The sequence below is a fragment of the Ammospiza caudacuta genome, chromosome 1, assembly GCF_027887145.1.
Source record: "Ammospiza caudacuta isolate bAmmCau1 chromosome 1, bAmmCau1.pri, whole genome shotgun sequence".
Classification (NCBI taxonomy): Eukaryota; Metazoa; Chordata; class Aves; order Passeriformes; family Passerellidae; genus Ammospiza; species Ammospiza caudacuta.
In genome coordinates, this window is record NC_080593.1 from 97348196 (window position 1) to 97368709 (window position 20514).

The 20514-nt window shown below is 34.3% G+C and overlaps 1 protein-coding gene across 3 annotated transcripts in view; it reads left to right on the forward strand.

Annotated features, from left to right (window-relative positions):
- The window catches only part of NETO1 (neuropilin and tolloid like 1), a 62192-nt gene that overhangs the window by 14311 nt on the left and 27367 nt on the right, over positions 1-20514 (forward strand). For 2 of the 3 annotated variants that reach the window (XM_058811784.1, XM_058811791.1), the window contains exons 5-6: positions 19314-19355; positions 19439-19596. In XM_058811784.1, coding sequence (XP_058667767.1) covers positions 19314-19355; positions 19439-19596 — 200 coding nt within the window. The remainder of the gene's footprint in view (positions 1-19313; positions 19356-19438; positions 19597-20514) is intronic. The other variant, XM_058811800.1, reaches the window with a different exon arrangement.

Genomic DNA, 20514 nt, shown 5'->3' on the forward strand with positions numbered 1-20514 from the left:
TTCATTACAGTAAAACAAAAATCATAGTCATACTTTCCATTAAATCCCCTGTTCCCCCACTTGTTAACAGAAGATTGGGGATTTAAAATTTCTTCTTTGGCTGCAGCTCCACTGTACTGCACTGCAACTGCACTGCTGGATGTGACGTAGTTCTGTGGCTTCTTATGTATTGAGTGATGAGTCATGCTTTAGTATAGCTGACTCTAAAGCACTGTAATTATTATGCAATTGTGTCAATTATGTCACTGTTTTTTCAGCTAAATTGTTGTATTAGGTTGTACAATGTTCTCTAGAATGCTGCCTAAAATTAGCAGACCCAAAATTCTTCCTTAATTATTCCGGTAGCATCATAGAAGATGGCAGGTCTACAGGCTCTGTGTTGTTCTTCTTTCTGGTTTTCTTTCATTAATTCAAGGAAAATCCTTATAAAACTAACCAGCACAGTAAAATTTTCTTTCAAGTCCATGATACTGTTTTTCACTGGCTAAAAATATATAGAAGTTTCAAACAGGAACAGTATGGAGAATTTCTGTAGCAAATAATCTGATAGCCAGGTATATGTATCTGCTGTACATTCAAAGAAAATAGACAAAATTTTGTTATAACCATGCATATCCACTCTGAAAAGAGAGTTAAATTTTTATCTCTCATTTAACATGGGCCTATGGGCTTTTGCCATTTCCTCCCCATGTGCCATAAGTCCTTTTCTTTGGATTTCTTTACTTGTTTTTTCAAAGGTTTGTACATTCTGGTTGAAAAGATATTAATAGCAAAATCTGCAAGTTATTCTGTCTAAAAACTCTGATGTAAAATACAATTTCATGGACCATGTTTTATCCTCATTCCTTTTCTACTGATGTAAGGAGAATTTCTACACAAAGATCAATGCTGGCAAACTAGTACAGCAGCATAAATTATTCTAGACTTCAGATGGAATAGTTATATCTTTTTTCTTCCTTGATTCTTTCCTTTACCCCCCTCCATACATTTCAATAGAAGCTCTGCAAGTAGTCAAGAGTTTCTAGGAATATTGGCCAAAATGAGAATATGATTAATCTGACAAGTGCAAAACAGCACTGCTGCCTCCTTGATCACCAATAAGAAAGAGGAAGAACTTCACATTCCACATTATTACTTGGACAGTCTTTTATTATGCAGGCATGGATAAGGCGTGACATTTTGAGATCTATTGTCCATAGGTGTGCACTGGGAGGGGCTCCTGCCAACTCATAAAACAGAATTATGGCTTTTGAGATTGTATAAGAGAGTAACAGAGAGAGGATTCCACTCCAGAGTATAACAGAGTAGCATAGACAGGACTCCAATACAGAAATTATCACCTGAACCACCTGGAATCAGCTTAGGTAGTGACAGCTTAAAACATTTATTTATGACAAGCGGAGGGATCAGAAGAAAATTTTTGGCTAACCTCTCTTTAAAGAACTTGAAGAAAATGATCCGTAGCAAAGACTCATTTGGAAGCTGTTGCTGTCTCAAGCAGCTGAACGCTCAGGGGAGATGTGGTTTTTGTTGCCACTCATCTCACTTGTCGAGAGCAGGACATTCTTCCTAACTGCAAACCTGCAGAGGAGGCTTTTTCCATCCAGAGACAACGCAGTTATTTCTTGAGTATCAGCAATCTTTGAGAGCCCCCACCTGCCCCCGACGTGTCTCTCATCTGCCTCTTTTGCATTTGAGATCTTAATGGAGAATAAAGAGACATGATGTTAAACGTGTGGGTGTGTGCCAAGATTTAAAAAATAAAAAGCAAATTTGGCTAAATTGAAGCTGCAACTGCTTATTGTTATTTGAATGGTACCTGGAGAAACAGGAAAAGAAATTATTTACTATGTCTCCAGGGTGTATAAAAACAGATAACTGGATGAAGTTGAAAAAAAGATCAGTTAGGATATAATGAAAAAGTCTGAAATGAATATCTATTAGTTTGTGCAAATGGAAAGAGTCCTGCACCTAAGGCATTTAAAATCTAGTTTGGACTAAGTCCTATAAAAAGAAATTATATCTAAAAATCCTAAGGGATAGACTAGTAATTTGCAATTATTACAACTTTTCAGTTCAATAATTTCTTTGACTCCTTGGTAGTGCAATGATTGGAAATTCATCCCCCAAGACAAAAGTCTGGTGGGAACTGTGGTTTCAGAAATAAACGTAACTCTTTTGCCATACATTCTTTTCCTTTTAAATAAACCTTTTTTCAGAGGTATTTTTAGTACTCTAAAAAGAGAGATCTTGCAGAAGAAAAACTTTAGCAACAAAGCCAGAGCTACACACATAGCCAACACAAACACACCCAGAAACTGGTAAAACTACTAAAGGTTTTGCAAAAAGTTCCTTATTAAGAGAATAATTTAGGCTTTTGTTTTTGTCATTCATAAATTATAATGTTAAGTGACACTATAATGAGGTGGATGAATGAAGTTGTACGTATGGTATAATAGACTATTTTCAATGTCAAAACTCTGTGCTAAGGGAAAAAGTAATAATCTTTTGCATAATTACAGCTAATATCAGTAATGAGATGCATTTTAATGTAAATTTTTAGCCATTTTGCATACATGGGAGTTTATAAACAAATGAAAACTTATTTAATTTTGGTATACTATTATAATTTATTTTTTATGTTAAAATTCTGATTAATCATGTTCATTTCAAAATGGATCTATCTGAACCTATTGAACCTTCATAAATGTATACAAACTTTTTTGTTGGGTTACTTTTTTTTAAGGAAATCTAGTGTATGAGAGAAACACATATCAGGCTGCAATATTTTCAGGTCCTGCTGGTTCATTTTGAATACCATATTGATTGGCTAGGGCAAAAAACATGACACAAGGATATTTCATCCTTGCTCTTGTTTTGTCATTCTTTGGGCCGCTGAAAGGCCTACACCTGAAATTTCATTTCACAGCTCTGGGTTCTTTGAATCAATCTATTGCACTCTTTTTTTCTAAAAAGTTTCATCTCAAAACTGTCTTCCAAAGTGGTGTTGAATCACTGTTTTGTGTAGAAAAATTTGAGTACTACTTCAAACTATTGACAGTTATTCTTTAAAAAGAATCTTTTTATTCTTCTTTTTTTTTTTTTTAGTACAGACAAGAATTCAGGCAGAGAGAGGCTGTGTTTATCTGGGCTTTCTTGCTCAGCTAGAATAATCAGATTTCTGTTTATCCTGGTCCCTGATTTTGCAGGACAGTGGCTTAAGATAGCACATCATTACTTTCAGTTCCTTCACTTAGTAGAAGCCATCTGTGTTTTTATTTAGCCTCATTAATATAAACGTCAGTCAGTAATGTTTTCTATTCAACCGCCTGATGATGGAAAATGAAAAAAGATTTATACTCTTGTGTCCCAAAAAGTGGAATATGAAACACTTTCTAACTGGAGTAAAAGTAATTTTACATTCCCATAGCAGTGAATGTCAGAGTAATAGAATAATTATGTCAGCTATCTTGAGGGAAAAAAATAAAAAACAACCCAAATTCCTCCTAGTTGGGGAATTTGTATATTTTAGAACTCATTAAAAATTTAATGAGAATTTATTAAATTCAATCACAATTCTAAAAAAATCTTAGCTAAAATATTATCAAATTATTTTGCCATCTAACATCCATCTTCTGCCTTGAATTGCAAGGGATATTTCCCAGACATCTGGAATAGCTGAATATCCATGTGAGCTAGGTCATTTATGCTTTTTTGTTTACACTTCTGAACCTGGTCTGATTACTTCTAATTTTGTACCAGCAATGGCGATCACTTTTTAGCAACTTGAAATCCAGTTAAACTTTTTGAGAACGAACAAACAATGCCAGAGCCATGTAACTTTAAACCAGACAATGTTCTTCTTTTGGATTCAGAGTTGGTTTGGAAGATGAGAAATGACTCATTACAACTTCATTTAAATTTTTGAGACAGAACCACATGATGTCAAAAAAGCCTGGAAAGTATGAATCTGTTTTATTTATTGAGATATAACTTCCCAGCACTTCAAATTGCAATATGCAGCTTCCTGGTGTTATGAACTTTTATTGTGTTTCTACAAGTGCACTTTGTAAGAGTCAGGCACTTCATTGCTGTTTACAAGGCATTAGGGCATCTGGTCTTGGGAAAGGGAAGAAATTTCTCTCAAGTAGGATGATGCATTACATTGAAAATCATGATCACAGGTTTCTATTAAATTTTGAGTGGAAAATAATTCCTTTTGTGGAGCAAATGAGTATCCAAAATGTCTCATGGTGTTCTTAGATCCCGTAATATTTCTTGCCATCACATACTTATATGTTTCTTTCAACACTACCCAAAAGACAAATACAGAACTTCCTAGTTTAGAAATCTCTGCATGCTGGGAGTTTCATATTACCAACAGAAGGAAGTTGAACACTTAAATCCCTACACTGTTGAACTTTGATGTTAAAACAAAAGCAAGAGAAATATAAGAAACAGTTTCAAGCATTTCTAGCACTGGAGTAAAGAAAAATGCCAACTTAACTAGGGACACTTACTGCTTCCCCTGCCATCAGTGCACTCTGTTCTCTACAAAAATGCCTTCCCTGTATTCATTCCATAGTAAACTGGACATGGACTTCTAGAGAAGGTTTACTAGGATATTCTACAGCAGTACAGGTACAAATAAATCTATTCCACCTCCACAGGAAACACCTTTCTTCATTTGTAGGTGACCTCCCCAATAATGGTGATTATGATGTTGCAATGATAAATATTCTTTTCAGAGGAGCCTCGTTTCTCTGACAAGACATCAGTGTGTTTGGAGTACCTGTGAGGGATCTTTAGGAAGCTCAGATGTACATTAAAAATTAGTCATAGAAAACTAACAGTTTTAGAGTAAGCTGCACTTTTATAATACCGTTGTCATTCAATAAATAGTTTATATTATTACTTGTTACAAAACAATGAAATCTAAATCTTAGAAGCAGCAGAGGATTTTCCTTAAATGTGGTCTTCTTATCCTCTTTTCCCTAAGGATAAACTTGTGTCTTTATGTAAATACTATGCTGAGTTAGATTAACCTTAGGTCTGATATAAAGTGACCAACCTTTGCTTTAAACACTTATAAAAAGAGGAAATAACCAGTGGGCCCTGGAAATTTGTTTTCCCTATTAATTCTTGATTTCTCTGTAACGTTTGTGAAGCACTTGGAAATGGCAGATCAGAGAGGATAATATGGAATTTGTGTTGAACAGAGAGCCTGGGTAGTCGCCTTCCACAAGTGTTTAAAACCAACTTATTTACAATGAAAATTTTCACTACCCACACTCAGCACCTCCAAAGCCTGTTGTTGTGTTACGTGGTAGTTCTCTTTCAAACATTATAGCGCTCACTTCTTCAGGGGAAAAATTGGAAACTTCTTGTCTCATATGTAATGAATAAGGAGTTTTTGATTACTCTTCAAGGTTTTCCAGGTCATCTGATTTTCTCATCTGGCAGATTTTCTAATAGCTCATGTTGGGATGCACTCTAGGGTGGTTGTATTGTGGTCTCCTCCTGGCAACTCTGTTGTCTGTAATAGTTTCTCTTAGGGACCTTGGAAATGTGGATATCTGGACACATTCTGCTGACATTGAAGCAAGTTTTTTCTTCACTAATACTTTTCCTAATTTGTTCAAATTTCATCTTTATGCATTATATCTACAGGTTTATGAGATATTACTGCTATAGCAAATAAATCTTAGCAATTGCCCCAGTGTTTTTGTCTAATCAGTCTGAATGCGCCCCATCAGAATAGTTTTGGGGCAGAAAAACTATTTTTTAGTATGGCCATTCAGTTGTGACAGGTTTGATTCTTTAGCTGTCAGTATTTATTAGGTGAAACCCATGTTTATATAATTTCTTTTCAGTCATTTTTTGCATAGGTTCAAGCAACTGTGATTGTAGATCGTTCTGTCTATTGTCTAATTTATTTAATGGAGCATTTTTAAATTCTAGCAGCAATAAGTAGTGATCTTTATTGAGATATTTACCTTTTTTTAACAGATTTTTTTACTGTTTGTATAGTGCTTCTAGCTAATTCTCCTTAAAGAAATATGCACAAACTACTGTTAGAAGTCACTCAGATCCCTGTAGCTAATAAACAGGCTTCTTGCCCCATATTTAGTAGCTTTGCAAACTTAAGTCTTTGCAAAACTGAGTCGTGTTTCTGTTTCTAGAACTGAATGTTTTGGCGGTATGCAATGTTTAGTAAATGACGAAATGTGCCAGATAAGCAAATTCTCTGTCACCATTTGTTAAGTGCACTCATCTATTGTCTAGTATTGGTTCATTTTCCAAGGGTAGTACTCATATTTTTGTAAAGAGGACAATCCAGAGAATCTCTTTTGCCTACTAGTACTGAGGTGAATGCCATTGAATATTATTTGCATATTTGTAGTTCTAGTAGGTGTTTGTTGTCATCTTAATATATCTTTTTCCATATTGATGGCTGAGACCTTGATTTGTTTACTTTCTTGTTGAGTAATGCAGGCTGTGTAATATATTTATTTCAGATATCACATTTGAGCTTCTTTGATGGTCAGATCTAAAAATAAGATCATGCTTCATTCAACTTTGACACAAATTTTGTTTCTAAGATTTTGCAAATAAAGTTACCTTGCCCATTAGAGCATCTATGCCTCTGATCCATCTTCTCTTTTTCCCCCATTGTGTGCTAAGATATTGAAGAGCCTCTAATTTTTAGTATCATACTGCTGTCATGGGGTAGGGAAATACTATCATGTAAAGTCTTTTGCATGTGTGAAACAGATCATACAATGATTCTGTGAGAAGTAGGTGTCATCTCTTTGATTAAATCTGGTCAATATATCTATTGCTAGACACAAAACTCCTGGAAAATCCAGACTGTGAATCAAGCTTATGAACATCCTGACTTAGTTTGATTTGTTTTTTCCTCCTTTTTTGTTTACTTTTCCTCTCTTTCTGTACAATTATAGTCTATCTGAATCTTCTGACAAACTTCCTTTCACCATACATACTTTTATCCTATACATACACTGAGGAGATACAAACAAACCTCCTATCAATAACATCTGTACAACAAGGTGTGCTGTCCTAAAAATGATCATGACAAGTTGAGGTAGTGAGGAGCTGATTTTTTTAAAGTCTTATTTTAAAAGGATTCAATTTTCCCTATAGTTGGGTTCATGCAAGAGTCACCTGCTCATTGTGGATGTTGTTTAATATACGTGAATACTGAATAGATTAAGAAAGGTTTTTTTTTCCTTATACTATTAATTCACATTGGATAGAGATATACTTAGTCTTTTGTTTGAGAAAGTCAGCAAATAATTCTTTTGTTCAATTGATGTTTAATGTGTACATATTTTCAATTTGCACTTTTTTGTTTTGGTTTTTGTTTTGGTTTTGGTTGTTGCTGTTGTTGTTGTTGTTGTTGTGACAAATCCAAATGCTAGGTGTCCTGATTTTTTTCTCTGCAAAACCTGTGCATGTCATAAAGGTCCTCAGGCCAAATAAAAATAACAGCTACCATAATTTAACACTGTAATCCATCAAAAATCTCTGAAATTACTTTCTGATATGCCCAAGGATAATTCCAAAGAACAGTTGCTTAAGCTTACTATACTCAAATGCTGCACTGACAAGCCACTAAATCTAGTCTCAATTTAGCAAAGAATTTCAGGGAGCCTACATATAAGTATGTGCCTAAATCCAGGCAATCTCTAGGCTTGGGTTCTTACTTAAAAGTAAGCATGTTTAAAGACTGTCCTCTACCTTTCTGTCTAGGGAACTAAGTAAAAATTAATATCTGGTAGTTTTGGAGAGCAAAACTACCAGTTTTTTAACTCTTATAATGAATTAAAACTAGTTATCTACCTTCACACAAATTATGTGGTAGATCTATATCAATTCAGCATTTCCCTATTTGATCAGTATCAAACTAAAATAAATAGGTTCAACTTACTCATTCAGTTGTTTGATTTTTTTTTGTTTTTATTTTTAAATATTCTGTTACAGTAAGCTGAGCTTTTGTTGGAATTGGAAAACCATGATTAATGATTTTTCTGTCTTCCTGTACTATTCTTCCTCTAGATACCCTTGTCTCTAAAAAAGCTACCCTGGAATTGTCTGAAATGAAATTATTTTCTTCAGTCATCTTCTGCTTAGAACATAATCCACATAAGCTTTTTTGGTTAAACTCAGTTGGTCAGTCAGATTTATAAGTTGTAAAATGAAGTTATACAAGTTCTGCAATCATTTGCAGTGAGTACTCGTTCCATTCCTTGGATTTAAAATTTGAAACATAAAATAAATTTCCAGTGCATTTTTTACCACATTCCCACTACAACTTTTGTTCATGCACCCACTGTCAGAGGGTCTTTTTAAAATAAAAATGGAGCAGTACTTCTGGATAGTTTTATGAAAGAGAAAATTATATTATTATATAATAATAATGCTATTATTCTTTCTCTGAAAAACCTTCTTGATTATTTCAGAGGCATTTTGAAATAATTTGCTTACATGATCACAGCATAGTCTGCAATTCACTTGGGAGATGAATGCCCGGCATTGTGGTTTCCTCAAAGAGGTTTGTAGAGGAGGTTTTAACTTCAGTGACAAAAAAAAAAAAAATTGTTTTGGAATACGCATTGTACAATGAATTTTCAATTAATTTTTGTCTTTTAATATATAGGGTGATGAGATTTGCCAAACGATTGATGATGCTATTGAAAGGAATAAATTAATTGTAAAATTGTGAAAATAAGTAAGCAAATACTTTTGATCAACACTTCCAAAGTATTGCTGCAGAGGTCACTACAAATTAAGAGATGCAAAAAGTTTATTTGAATACTTGGATGTCAAAAGTCTATGTAATATCCAGCAATTTCTGTTAAGAAAGTTTGCTTGAGTCATGAATAAGATGATAAAAAGGGAATTGCAAAATATTTTTTGAGAATTCATAAATAAATAAGCTCATTTTTGTGACACATCCATTGTTAAAATTTTGTGCTAGCATGATAGAAGCAGGCAGTGTGAAATGTGTTATTCCAGTCACACATCAGTCCCCTGGATGACACTGAGAAGCCAGAAGATGTTGTGTAACAGGACTTACATACATCATTTGCCAGATGTTATCTGATAGTTGAAGCTCAAGAGACAATGTTATCAAATCTGCTGGTTGCAGTATGTGGGTTAACAAAAGATTGCATTATACTCCTCTTGTTTCCTTTTGGGTTTTTTTTCCCTTTCTTTCCTTTTCCTGTAGCTCATTTCTCAAGTCTATGTGAAACTAATATTAAAAGAGAATGCAGAAAAATACTTCCTAAAAATATTTTATTCCTAAATGTTGATTTCATTATGAGGTTTAGACAATATGTTCTTAACTGCTACTAACTATGAATTCCATACTGAAATTCTACAAAATGATTTTATATATATATTTTTTTTAACAATACTGGCCTACAGTTTTAAAAATCAGATGTAGTAGTTTGGATCTCTGTAATTTTATGTGCATCCTCTACACAAATCATTTTTAGCAATAAAACAGTTATTTGCATTCTAGAATATTGCATATTAGTGATATTTCAATACAAATATAGATCAACGATTTACCAAGTACTTTTAAATGAAAGGTTTAATTTATATTTTACTTTTTTTTTATCTCTAGAACTTTAAATGACTCTTTTAAATCAAGCTAGGAAAAATCCTGTTGTTTGGCAGTCAAAAACTTGATCTGGTCAAATGAAATTTAATTATTGTCTACTTGTTGGGTAAGCGGCTGACCCCTGCTTAACAATCCTGAGAGCTGTGACTGGCCATCATGCTTTGACCTGTTCTGCTGCAAGTCAGAACTCCCCTGAGACCTCATTCCTTCTAAACATTACCACATCAGTGGTAGAACTAGACAATCTCTAATCAGCACCACTTTGCTGTTCTTTTCCCTGTCTCTTCAGCCACTTACGTAGCAGTATTGGGTATTGTGTAAAGCAGACATAAGGACTTATGAGCGCTGCCTTTCGAAATTGTGATTCAAGGAATCACAAAGCCTTTTTCATTAATGTGATGCAGAAGATCGCTATTTATTCTATGTATTAGGCTGAACAAGTCAGTTAGTGTAGGACTCAATCAGCTAAATTCAGCTCAGATTGTGGGCCTAAATTGGCTTCTTTTAGAATCAATATTAAAATTATGAATCAATCCAGTGAAAAGAAAATTACTTTTTCAGACCAGTAGATATTGATCAGAGAAGGAAAAAATGTAAATCAGTTAAATTCCATGTAAACAATAATTTTTAAACCTTAAATCTAAATTTATGATAATAGAATTTAAAATTTACTAATCTATACTTAATATAGTCACTGTATAGGGATAGCAGAATCTGGAGTTTCTGGGGTAAGGAAAAGTCAGAGGCAAAAGAGTTTTATAGACATGCATGTAACTCTGCTCAAATTCTAGGTTCCAAATCTCTACTTACCCACAGACTCGCTTGTTTTTGATGTTCTTGACAAACCACTTTGAGGTCATTTTGTGAACACAGACCATGTGGCATAAATGCTACTTAGAGAGGACTGAGGATCCACTAGAAGAATGTTATTAAAAGACAAAGTAAAAAAGATTGAAGACAATATCCCCTGGTTTAGAATTTATTTTCCTGTTTAATTTTTCCTACAGGCATGCAGTCAAAGATATGTTAGTGTTGTTTATGCCAAACAGACTTTAGTTATTAATTTCAATGAAAAAGTTTGGGACTAGAGTTGGTCTGAATTGTGTTTGGTTTACATGGTAAAGCATACAGTAGGATTTTTCTCATCAAAATAATAGAAGTCACAGATTACCTCTGTCTTGTTCCTAACAGTTTATGTCAACTCTAGATCAGTATAAGGAATTAAGTGTGGTTTGAACTTTCTCTGGCACTTTTAATTGCATGAAATTGCAGAAAAACTATCAATTTGAATAAAATTGAATGTCACTCTCATGAAATTATAACCAACAGGAACCAAATTAACTGTAAGACAAAAAAACCTGGCTGTAAAGTCTAGATTAACCAAAAAATATCTAAACTTTTTCCTCCCATAATCTCGGGGAAGCTGAATTGCACCTTAATGGAAAAAAGGGAATGATTATTACTTAAATCCAATGTATTATTTATATCCTTTTAATATCTGAATGCTACCTTGTATAATAAAATGTAAAATTCATGTTTGTGGGTAACGTAAGTGGGTAATTATGTAGGGAATTCACAGTTAACACATAGCTATGTTCTTTCTGAAACATTTCCTCAGAGAGAGCTGATGCCCTATGCAGTTAAAAAGATGAAGCAAACGTGTTAGAATGTCTCCAAAGATCCTCCCCAATATATTCTGCAGCTAAAGTTCTTAAAAACACATCTTCTCATTCTGTACATTTGGGGAAACTGCTGAGGTCAACAGCTCAGTGTTCCCTAAAAGGGCAGTTTCTAGCCAGAAAATCACCTAAGAGTAACAGACGAAGAAGGAAAGGTCTGGTGTCACTGAAATTTATACTGCTATGAATCCTAAAATGACAGGACAGAAACCTTACTCTTTGCACAGTTGTTTTTGGGACTCGGTGTGAATATGCCTTTCTCAGCAACTCACTGAGCTGTGTGGCTTTTACAATTCCCCTTCTTGTTCACTCAAAGTGTCTGTGGTGGGCATATATAATTACAATTGGAGGTGACAATTGGGTTTAAAAAATGAATTTCACTTTTCCTTTGATATATGCTACTTTTTCATTCTAATTTTTTCCTTTAGAAAGAGAACATTCAGGTTCCAGTGGGGATGAAAACCTAGATTTTTTCCCTTTGATCCTAAAGATTTCTACCCTGGATACAGAATACATTTTAAAAGCATCCTGTGACATTGACTTTTTGAATCATACAATGACTTTGTTACAGGAGAGTAGTAGAACATAATTCATTCAACAACGTGCAAAAATCTAGCAGTTGCACAGTAAACTAATGAATGGGGTTTTTTCCGTCTATGGCTATTTCACTTTTTTCTACTTTAAGAATCCTATTTTCTGTATCATTTTGCCTGTTTCATCTCCTTCTGATATATGGTGAGACAATTAAGCAAGCAGTTGTTTTTACAAACCCAATTCAGCTCTCTTTGGGGCTCTCTGACACATTTCTTTGCTTTAGCAAAAGATCACCTTTCGTGCTTTGCTTGTCTGTAAGAGAAAAAGAAATGGAGGCAGTGGAAGAATTAGCTTGTTAAAGTGGAAAGTGAGTTATTACACATGGAAACTATAGGAGATATTTGAGTTTCTCATGTGAGAGGCAGTTATCTTCAAAAAGATGCCATCACTGGCATGGCCAGCTACAGCAGGAGAATATTAGTAGGTGTAAATACTGTGTTGTATTTCTTTTTTAATTGGAAATGTGCCACAATGTGCAGTGAACAACAGGTTATAGAGTGCTACTTGAAGCAGTACGAGTAGTATATTCTGTTAACTGTAAGAGGTCTAAAAGATGTAACTATTCAAAAGAACACTACAGTGAATGCATTCATTCTGTTAAATGTACTGAGATAAAACTAGGAGAAAACATTTCTCCTATGAAAACAACAAAGGCTATTTTAAATCACAAAGTTATTCTCATAAGATCCTTTTGTCCTGAGAAATCCACCCAGCAGACTGGTACAGCATAAATATCCTGAAAAGGATGTGCAAATTCTGCACTCAGTGGTAGCAAGAAATAACCATGTGTAAATAGGTTCAGTCTGTAGAAGTAATGCCTGGTACTCAGTTGTGGCTAAACATTTGGGCTCATTTTTTCCTCTAGTCATCTGACATGAACTTAAAGTGTTATTTCCTTGGACTGGGCCGGGAGTCATCTATTAAAAAAATGATGAGACAAATCCTGAGCCTTTGGTATTATCCTGCTGAAATTGCATGACTAGGAATACTCAGAATTTAACATTATTCAGGAAAACCACTATAGCGTTGCACATCTCTCTTCCTAGTCCAGTTAAGAGGCCATTAGTCAATTAAAGGAAGCCTCCAGGATATTATCTTGGGGAGACACAGACAAGGTGCTGCCCTTGACTGATAGTCAGTCCTGGCGGTCAAGTCAGCTGCACTGTCACAGCAAGGCTGCATTACTCAGATAAAGTGCACTCCTGAGCTCGTTCAGTCTTGTTTCAATATTTTTGGGCAACCAGCAGGTGAAGGTATATGCAGCCCTTGAAATATTCATCATGGCAACAATTTTTCCCTGCATTTCCACACAGAGTGTGCTGCATAAAGGGAATATAATGCCTAAAAGGAGTGCTCAGCTGCTTGTGTAAATATTGAACATAATAAAAATGATCTCACACATAGCAAGGCTCCAGGAATTCCTCTTTCCACTCATCAGCCTGAGTATGACGTTGCCAATTCTTGCTCTCCTTTTTCACTAGGACAGTTCCAAAAAAGCGCTTCTCACTTCTGGGATTTAGGAGCACATATCAAAGGGTTGAAACACCCTTTGAGGATGAGACCTGGAATGTCATGGACCTTTTGCTTTCCGACATGGCTCCCATCCATAACAAAATTTACATGGGAGAAAGACCCTACTTTTTAAAGGGTTTGCGGAATAGGCAACAGAGACAAGCTGGCTAAAATCTCAAAACCTGCCATTGTGTGCATTAAAACAGGAATAACTGCAACTTCTGTTATGATGTGCTCTTTTCCAGTGGAATTTATTCAGGTGCTTCTTGTCTGCTCAGTTTGGCTAATCTTAGCAATAAGTTACTCAAAGACATGGATTTTGTTTTCCCTTTTTTTTTTTTTTTTTTTTTTTTGGTTGGTTTCTTTTTCTTTTTTGTTTTTCTTTTTTTTCTGATTTTTTTTAATTTCTAAATAGATTGCAGCAAAACAAAGAAACACCTAATTTTGGCATGAAAATGTCCAACTACTCCTAATGCTTGCAGTATATCTCATTTTACTGAGGTCACCATAGCAATACAGTTAGTTTACAAATCACTATATATATATTAATTACACTAAACAAATACATTGTAGGTATGAGCTGAGAGTAGTAAAGTGACAAACGACAAAAATAAAGTATTGTATAAATCAAACTTTTGGATAATAATTTGTGTTATGTTAACAATTTTTGCCTTCATATAACTTTTTGCTGATTTAATGACAGGTAGATGATCAAGGTGAAGTAGCGGGAGTTATATTCATTGCTACATTTGCACTTATCAGCTTTCTGTTCTTTCATGACTATGTTAATAAGGGGAAAAATTTGAGAAGCATTATTTTAAGTTCCAAGTATGTATTTTTCAAAAGAGCTGCAATTGATCACAATATTGTCCTCAAAAAGAAAACATAGAAAATAGAAAGCAAATACAGCACATAATATTGCCAGCTATAATTACTACAGAACTTTTCACAGTGTCTAGCTAACTAGGGGCTTTCTTTGAACACCTTTTGGTATCATTAGTACAAATCTAGAAATATATATGGAAGTTTCAAGAAGACTACAAATATGAAAGGAGCCATCAGAATAAATTTCATTTTAGGCTAATAAGAAATAGTGTGTGAGGGTTTGCATAGCAATTTAACTTCTTTTCTTTTTCTTGCCACTTTTTCTTTACTCTCCCCAGCAGAATAGCTCTTTCCTTTGAACACCACACAAAAAATTTTGCGTACAGAAATTATTTTCTATTTTACAATTATATTTGTAATTCTTTGAGAAGATTTTTATGCTTTTAAAATCTTTTGTCCATCTTCTTCCATTAATTTTACTCTATCATCAAATACTATGAGGCAATGACATAAAATACCTTAGAATAATCATACTTTACTGTGCTGAGCTGTGCAAGCTCTGCTTTTATAGAGAACTATGCCTCAAGCCCCAAGAGTACAAGGCTGGTTTAGGCTCCCAGAAATCATTGTAAAGGAACTTGACTTAGTAAACTTACAGATAAATAACTAGCGGCTTCCTGTACAGTGCAATTCTCTTTACTTTTCTCTGAGTATTTACATGCCAAATCAGGTCTCTAATAAGTTATCTGAAAAAAAAGCATGTGCAAGTGTTAAAATTACTTAAATATTGATGGATAGGAGTTGAATGCCTATTTCTAGTCAGAGACAGAGAAGTGAAAAGATACATCTACAGCTGTCTGATCATTGAATAAAAGTGGACACTTTCCCTACTTCTGATTAGGAAATATGGCTTCAAACTACTGTGATTACTTTCTGTATATATCCATTTAAAAGGAGGTTTTTGTATTCACAAATGGTAAAAACCCCCTTAGGTTTCAAACACCAACACTTTATAGTGTATGGTTTATTCAAATCATTCAAATAATTCCTCCACATCTCATTTATGGAAGAAAAAAGAAAAATACTTCAAAAGTTATTCAGCACCAGAATTTTGTATTACACACTTCATTCCTCTTGACTTTTAGCTATACAGCTATTGCTCATGTTCTTTACTGTATGTATTTCACTTCAGATATTAAAAAATAAAATTATGTAATTAAGTGTACTGTAGCCCAGATATGATCAGGAACACATAAACTCAATCTTCTATATTTTAAAAGAGATATTAAAATTTTGACTTGTATATCTTTTGACTTCCAGAGTGAGATATCTATTTTTTTTATCAGTGAAAGCAGCAGGTTTGAAGTTTGCTGGGTAAGAAGTGCCCAGATGAATTTTACATGAAAAGCTAAGGAAAGATAAAATGAGAGAGATGTACTTGGAAATTTTGCCTTTTTAACAGTAAAAATACTTTTATTTTTCTGTATTACAACATTGCTTTTAAAAGCATTGTGCCATCTCTCTTTGAAGACAAGTTGAATGATCTTTATGTAAGTGTGGGATTTTTAATTTGACATATGATCTTTTAAAATTGATTTGCAATAATACTTACCAGCAGAACATCATGTTGCTAGTAATTAGTTTGAACTTTATGCATTTCTCCTATGTCTTACAGAATTTATTCAAGTAATATAATTTTAAACAATTTCACTTTCTGTGTAAGTGACATGGAATGAGGTATGCATGGGTAGGTAAATGTATTTCTGTGCGGATATGCCTCAGCTGGGCAATCCCATAAGATGCTGCAGTGTACTTGTAAACAAGGTCATTTACATACTTTTTGAAGACTTAATCCAGCTGATGTGCAATTCCTTTCTACTTTACAATTTTCTTCATTTCATAAGATTTTTGAGCAACCAGGTACCCTAACTCCTTACAATTGGCCTCCTGTTTTTCTGTTTAAAGTCTATGTCTGCCAGATGCTTAGAAGAGCCAGACTTCCTGCATAGAAACCATGAAATGACAAATAAAGATATGTAGAATGGTTTACATGGAAAGTATAGATTCCAAAGCTAGCATCCGAAGTCTTGTTAGCCTCCCAGGCAGACCTAGTGGAGCTTTTTGAAACCAGGCCTGTATGTGTTCCTGCAATTCAGAGCAAATTCCGCAAAACCAAGTCTGCATTGTGATGGAGATTTGACTAACTTCTGCTGCTACCTCAGAGAACAGGTCTAGACTTTTGATTGGCTATTTCACTATTATCCAAATCTATTGTTTAGTTATTACAAAATCAGAGGATCAGAAAATGGTTGCTCTCAGAAGGTATCTCTGGAGGTTGACTTGTCCAACCCCCTTTTCGAGCAGGGTCACCTCAAGATGTTTGCCTAGGATTGTGTCTAGACAGCAATGAATACCCTTGAATATCCTTGAATATCTCCAAGCATAGAGACTCTACAACCTCTTGGCTACGTTGGTAGTCCTGAGTCACCTCATACTGGAGAAGTGTTTCCTGATACTCAGATGGAACCTCCTGTGATTCAATGTGTGCTCATTGCATCTTGTTCTGTCCCTGCAAACCACTGAAAAGAGCCGGACTTCACTGCTCTTTGCGCCCCTCCGTTAGGTTTTTGTACACATTGGTGGGGTCACCTCTGATCCTTTACTCCTCCAGACTGAACTATCCCAACTCTATCAGCCTCTCCTTATATATCCCTTAAAAAAACTCATGACCCTCTGTTGGATTGTCTCTAGAAGCTCCATATTGCTTCTTATTTTTCCTCTGTTTTTTTTTTTTTTTTTTTGTTTTTTGTTTTTTTTTTTTTTTTCCTACTTATAGGTGACACATCTTATTTTTCACAGAAAAGTTTTCCAGTCTTGGGTGTTTTCCTCACAGGAACATGATTTTGATCTATTGGAAAATCTGGCCAGTCAGCGTTTATATAACATTAATGTTTTGACCCAGCAAGACTGAGAATAACAATTTGATTGAATTACATACAGACGAGCTTCTAATATCTAATCCATTTAATGGGACACTATTTAAGAAGCAAATATTTGCTAGTTAAATATGCTCAAATATGGGTGAATTTTAAGCATGTGTGATAATACCTTATTTACAGATTTTGTTTTTATTATAGTAGTATTGGTATAATAGCAATATTTAATGAAGGGTTATCACCTCAGATTTCATAGATTTTATTTCCCTTTCAGTCTTGAAACTCTTGAAAGTTAAGAACTTGCAAAAATTTATTTTTTAAAACTGAGCAGGTCTATCATATTTCTAGAATGTTTACAGATTGTGCATTTCTGTTTGTGTTGTTCCAATGTTACTGAATTGTTAAAGGATAACATCCTTTCAGAGCTGTTTTGTGGGTCAAATTATATGGTCTAGATTGTACTTCAGCCTGGATTCTTGCTACTAACATTGTTTTATATGAAAACTCTCATATGGGGAAAATTCTGGCAAGACAGTTTTTGCTTTCTTTCCTCATATGTACTTTACTAATGTGGTGGAGTGTTCTCAGTAAATCAGAGTAATCCTTGCAAACTCAGTAAAAAGAAGAAATGCAATAGTTACATGAGATATCAGGATGGTAATTCAAACCATAAGTAAAAGTAGATTTCCTTTCAGTATCTCACTTTCAGAGCTAGATATCAGCATCCTCAGTACATGAGCTGAATTATTTGATTACCTTTAGTGTTGCTGATAATATCTATCTACTGATCTCTAAAAATATGCAACAATTAATAATAATTGCCTACTCAGCTAGATTTGGAGTCCTGTAAGCTCACTAGTATTTACTCATGATTTATGTTGTGCAACTGTAAAAGAAATTTGGGAAGAACAGCAGTCTAGTTATAGAGGGGCAATATAAAAAGTGATCTTACAACTCCAGATTCTGAAGTCAACACATTTTGACTGTTCAGGTTAAAATGGCTGATCTTGCTTATATAGTACTGAACTACTTTGTTTTATTATCTGGTTATGATTCTTACTGTTCCTAATTGACTAAGGCTAGAGGGAAAGAGAAGTTTTTGTGTCTTGATTGTGAGTTTAATTTTTTTCATTTGACACATCTCCTTCTTCCAAAGCTTCTCTTCATTTTTTGTATTTATAATTCTTTCTACACTGACCCAGTTCTGAAACAACATCAGTTTCATGTGTAAATGAGAAAAACAGTGCACAGCATTAATTTTAGGTAGAAAAGCAGTGCAAGTGATAAAAATTTCTGAGATAAGACCAGTCTATTTTAAGACATCACTTTTTGAGTTGTTTTAGCCTCCCATATTTCTGGTTTTGGGCAGTATCTTCAAACTGAGCCAAATTTTGTGAAATGATGATTTCTATATGGATGGTTGTCTATTGAAGCACATCCATCTAAGACCAGCTCATTTCATCTCTGTATTACACCCGACTCTAAAGGCATGATACAAGCCCTCTCAGACAGTAAATATAATCATGTTTATCTGATGGAAAATAGCACACATATTAGACTTATTAACTTGTCCCTACAATGACTTCTAACGGTAATTCTTATGGTATTTTTTTCCAAAAAGACCAAAAGAATGCTTCTGACAAAAAAAAAGTTTCTCCTTTGGTCAGTAGGGATGGCAAAGTATTCATAAACACAGAATTAAGTTTGGATTTCTCCAATTAAGTTGAGTGTTATTTTTCAAAATGCAAAATAGGCAAAAAGATTCTGAATGGATCTGTAAATATATCTTCTTTCACTACGCTGATGTATTAAAATGTCATGTGGTTAGCTATGTGATGTTCTCACTTGCTAATGTATGCAGAAATATTTTTGTACCCTTCTGAAAGAGAGAGACAGAAAAAAGCAGGATTTCATAACAGAAAAAAATGACTTGGTATGATGGTATCAATAATTTCTGCACTAATAATTATTGTGTTGCCATAGTTTTGAAACAGTTCCCATTTCCAAGAAGTATATGTATAATTATATAACTAAAGCGCATTATAAAATTTGAACATATTAGCATAACATCCTAGATATTGAACAAAACTAATTTTGTCTTTCTCTATTTTTAAGATCCAGATTTTAAGGACCTTGGTGTTCTGAAGCCCTTGCCAGGTTGGTATGTTGTTTTTGGGGTTTTTTCTAACTTGGAGGACTTTATACTCTGCTGTAGAAAACATTTTTGTTTGCTGTTCAAGTTTCATTTTTTCTGGTGTTTTGTTATTCAGTTTGTGAGTTTGAGATGGGAGGACCTGAAGGAATTGTGGAATCTGTACAAATTGTTAAAGAAGGAAAAGCTTCTGAAACTGAGGCAGTAGACTGTAAATGGTACATCCGAGCACCACCCCGATCCAAGGTCAGTCCTTCATCCACTTGCTGATTTACCATTTAATTTAAGAAATTGCCTTTTCTAATATATTGTGCATTTCTTAGTACAGTCAGATCTTGTTCAATAACTTTACAGCTTGAACTGTAAACTATTTTTTTCCTTCTCCTGTGGAAGGGTAATTTGTCATCTCAGCCAAAATAACCACCTTTCTTCATAAATGATGATTTAGGCAATACTAATGTGGTTTTTGTGCCATAAGTAATTTTCTTAAATTCACCTTTAATTTTGCTCATATTTTTAAAGAATCAATATGTGTTTTAAAATGGGATGTAATCTTATAATTTTAATTTTCATTATATTTCAAACACCTAACATAGAGACAACTAAGGGGGCACTGCTGGCTCCCTGAGGTCATCATTGTTTCTCATCTGGGAACTGTGAAAATGGACCTAAAGTAAATTACTGTTCCTCGGTATGAAGCCTTTATTTCCTTTGGTTTAGAGACACAGACAAAAAGAGTATTCTCATTTCTTTTCCTTCACAGTCAGCAAGCCAGAGCTTTGTAAGAAACATGAGAGGGCTGCAATGAATTCAAAAATACTTTCCTTGGATTCCCCTTGATTTTCTCTCTTATCCATAACTTATCAGTTATGATATGCATTAATTATTGCTGGCTACACTACCACTTCTCCCCTCTTTGCAACAGGAACAACTTTATGCCTCCCACCTACTTGCATTCACTGCGTAAAAGACACCCCACAGTATACTTTTTCTAGATATATTTTATTGGACAGGAAAGGTTTTAGAAAGTAGGATTTATATATTCACTACTCTCTGCTGCCTTTAAACTGATAAGGGCTTTTTTTGTATAACCTCATTGTGGAGACTGTACTGAATATGTAATTGTTTCATCATCAGAATGACACATGGATGAATGTTGAAGGG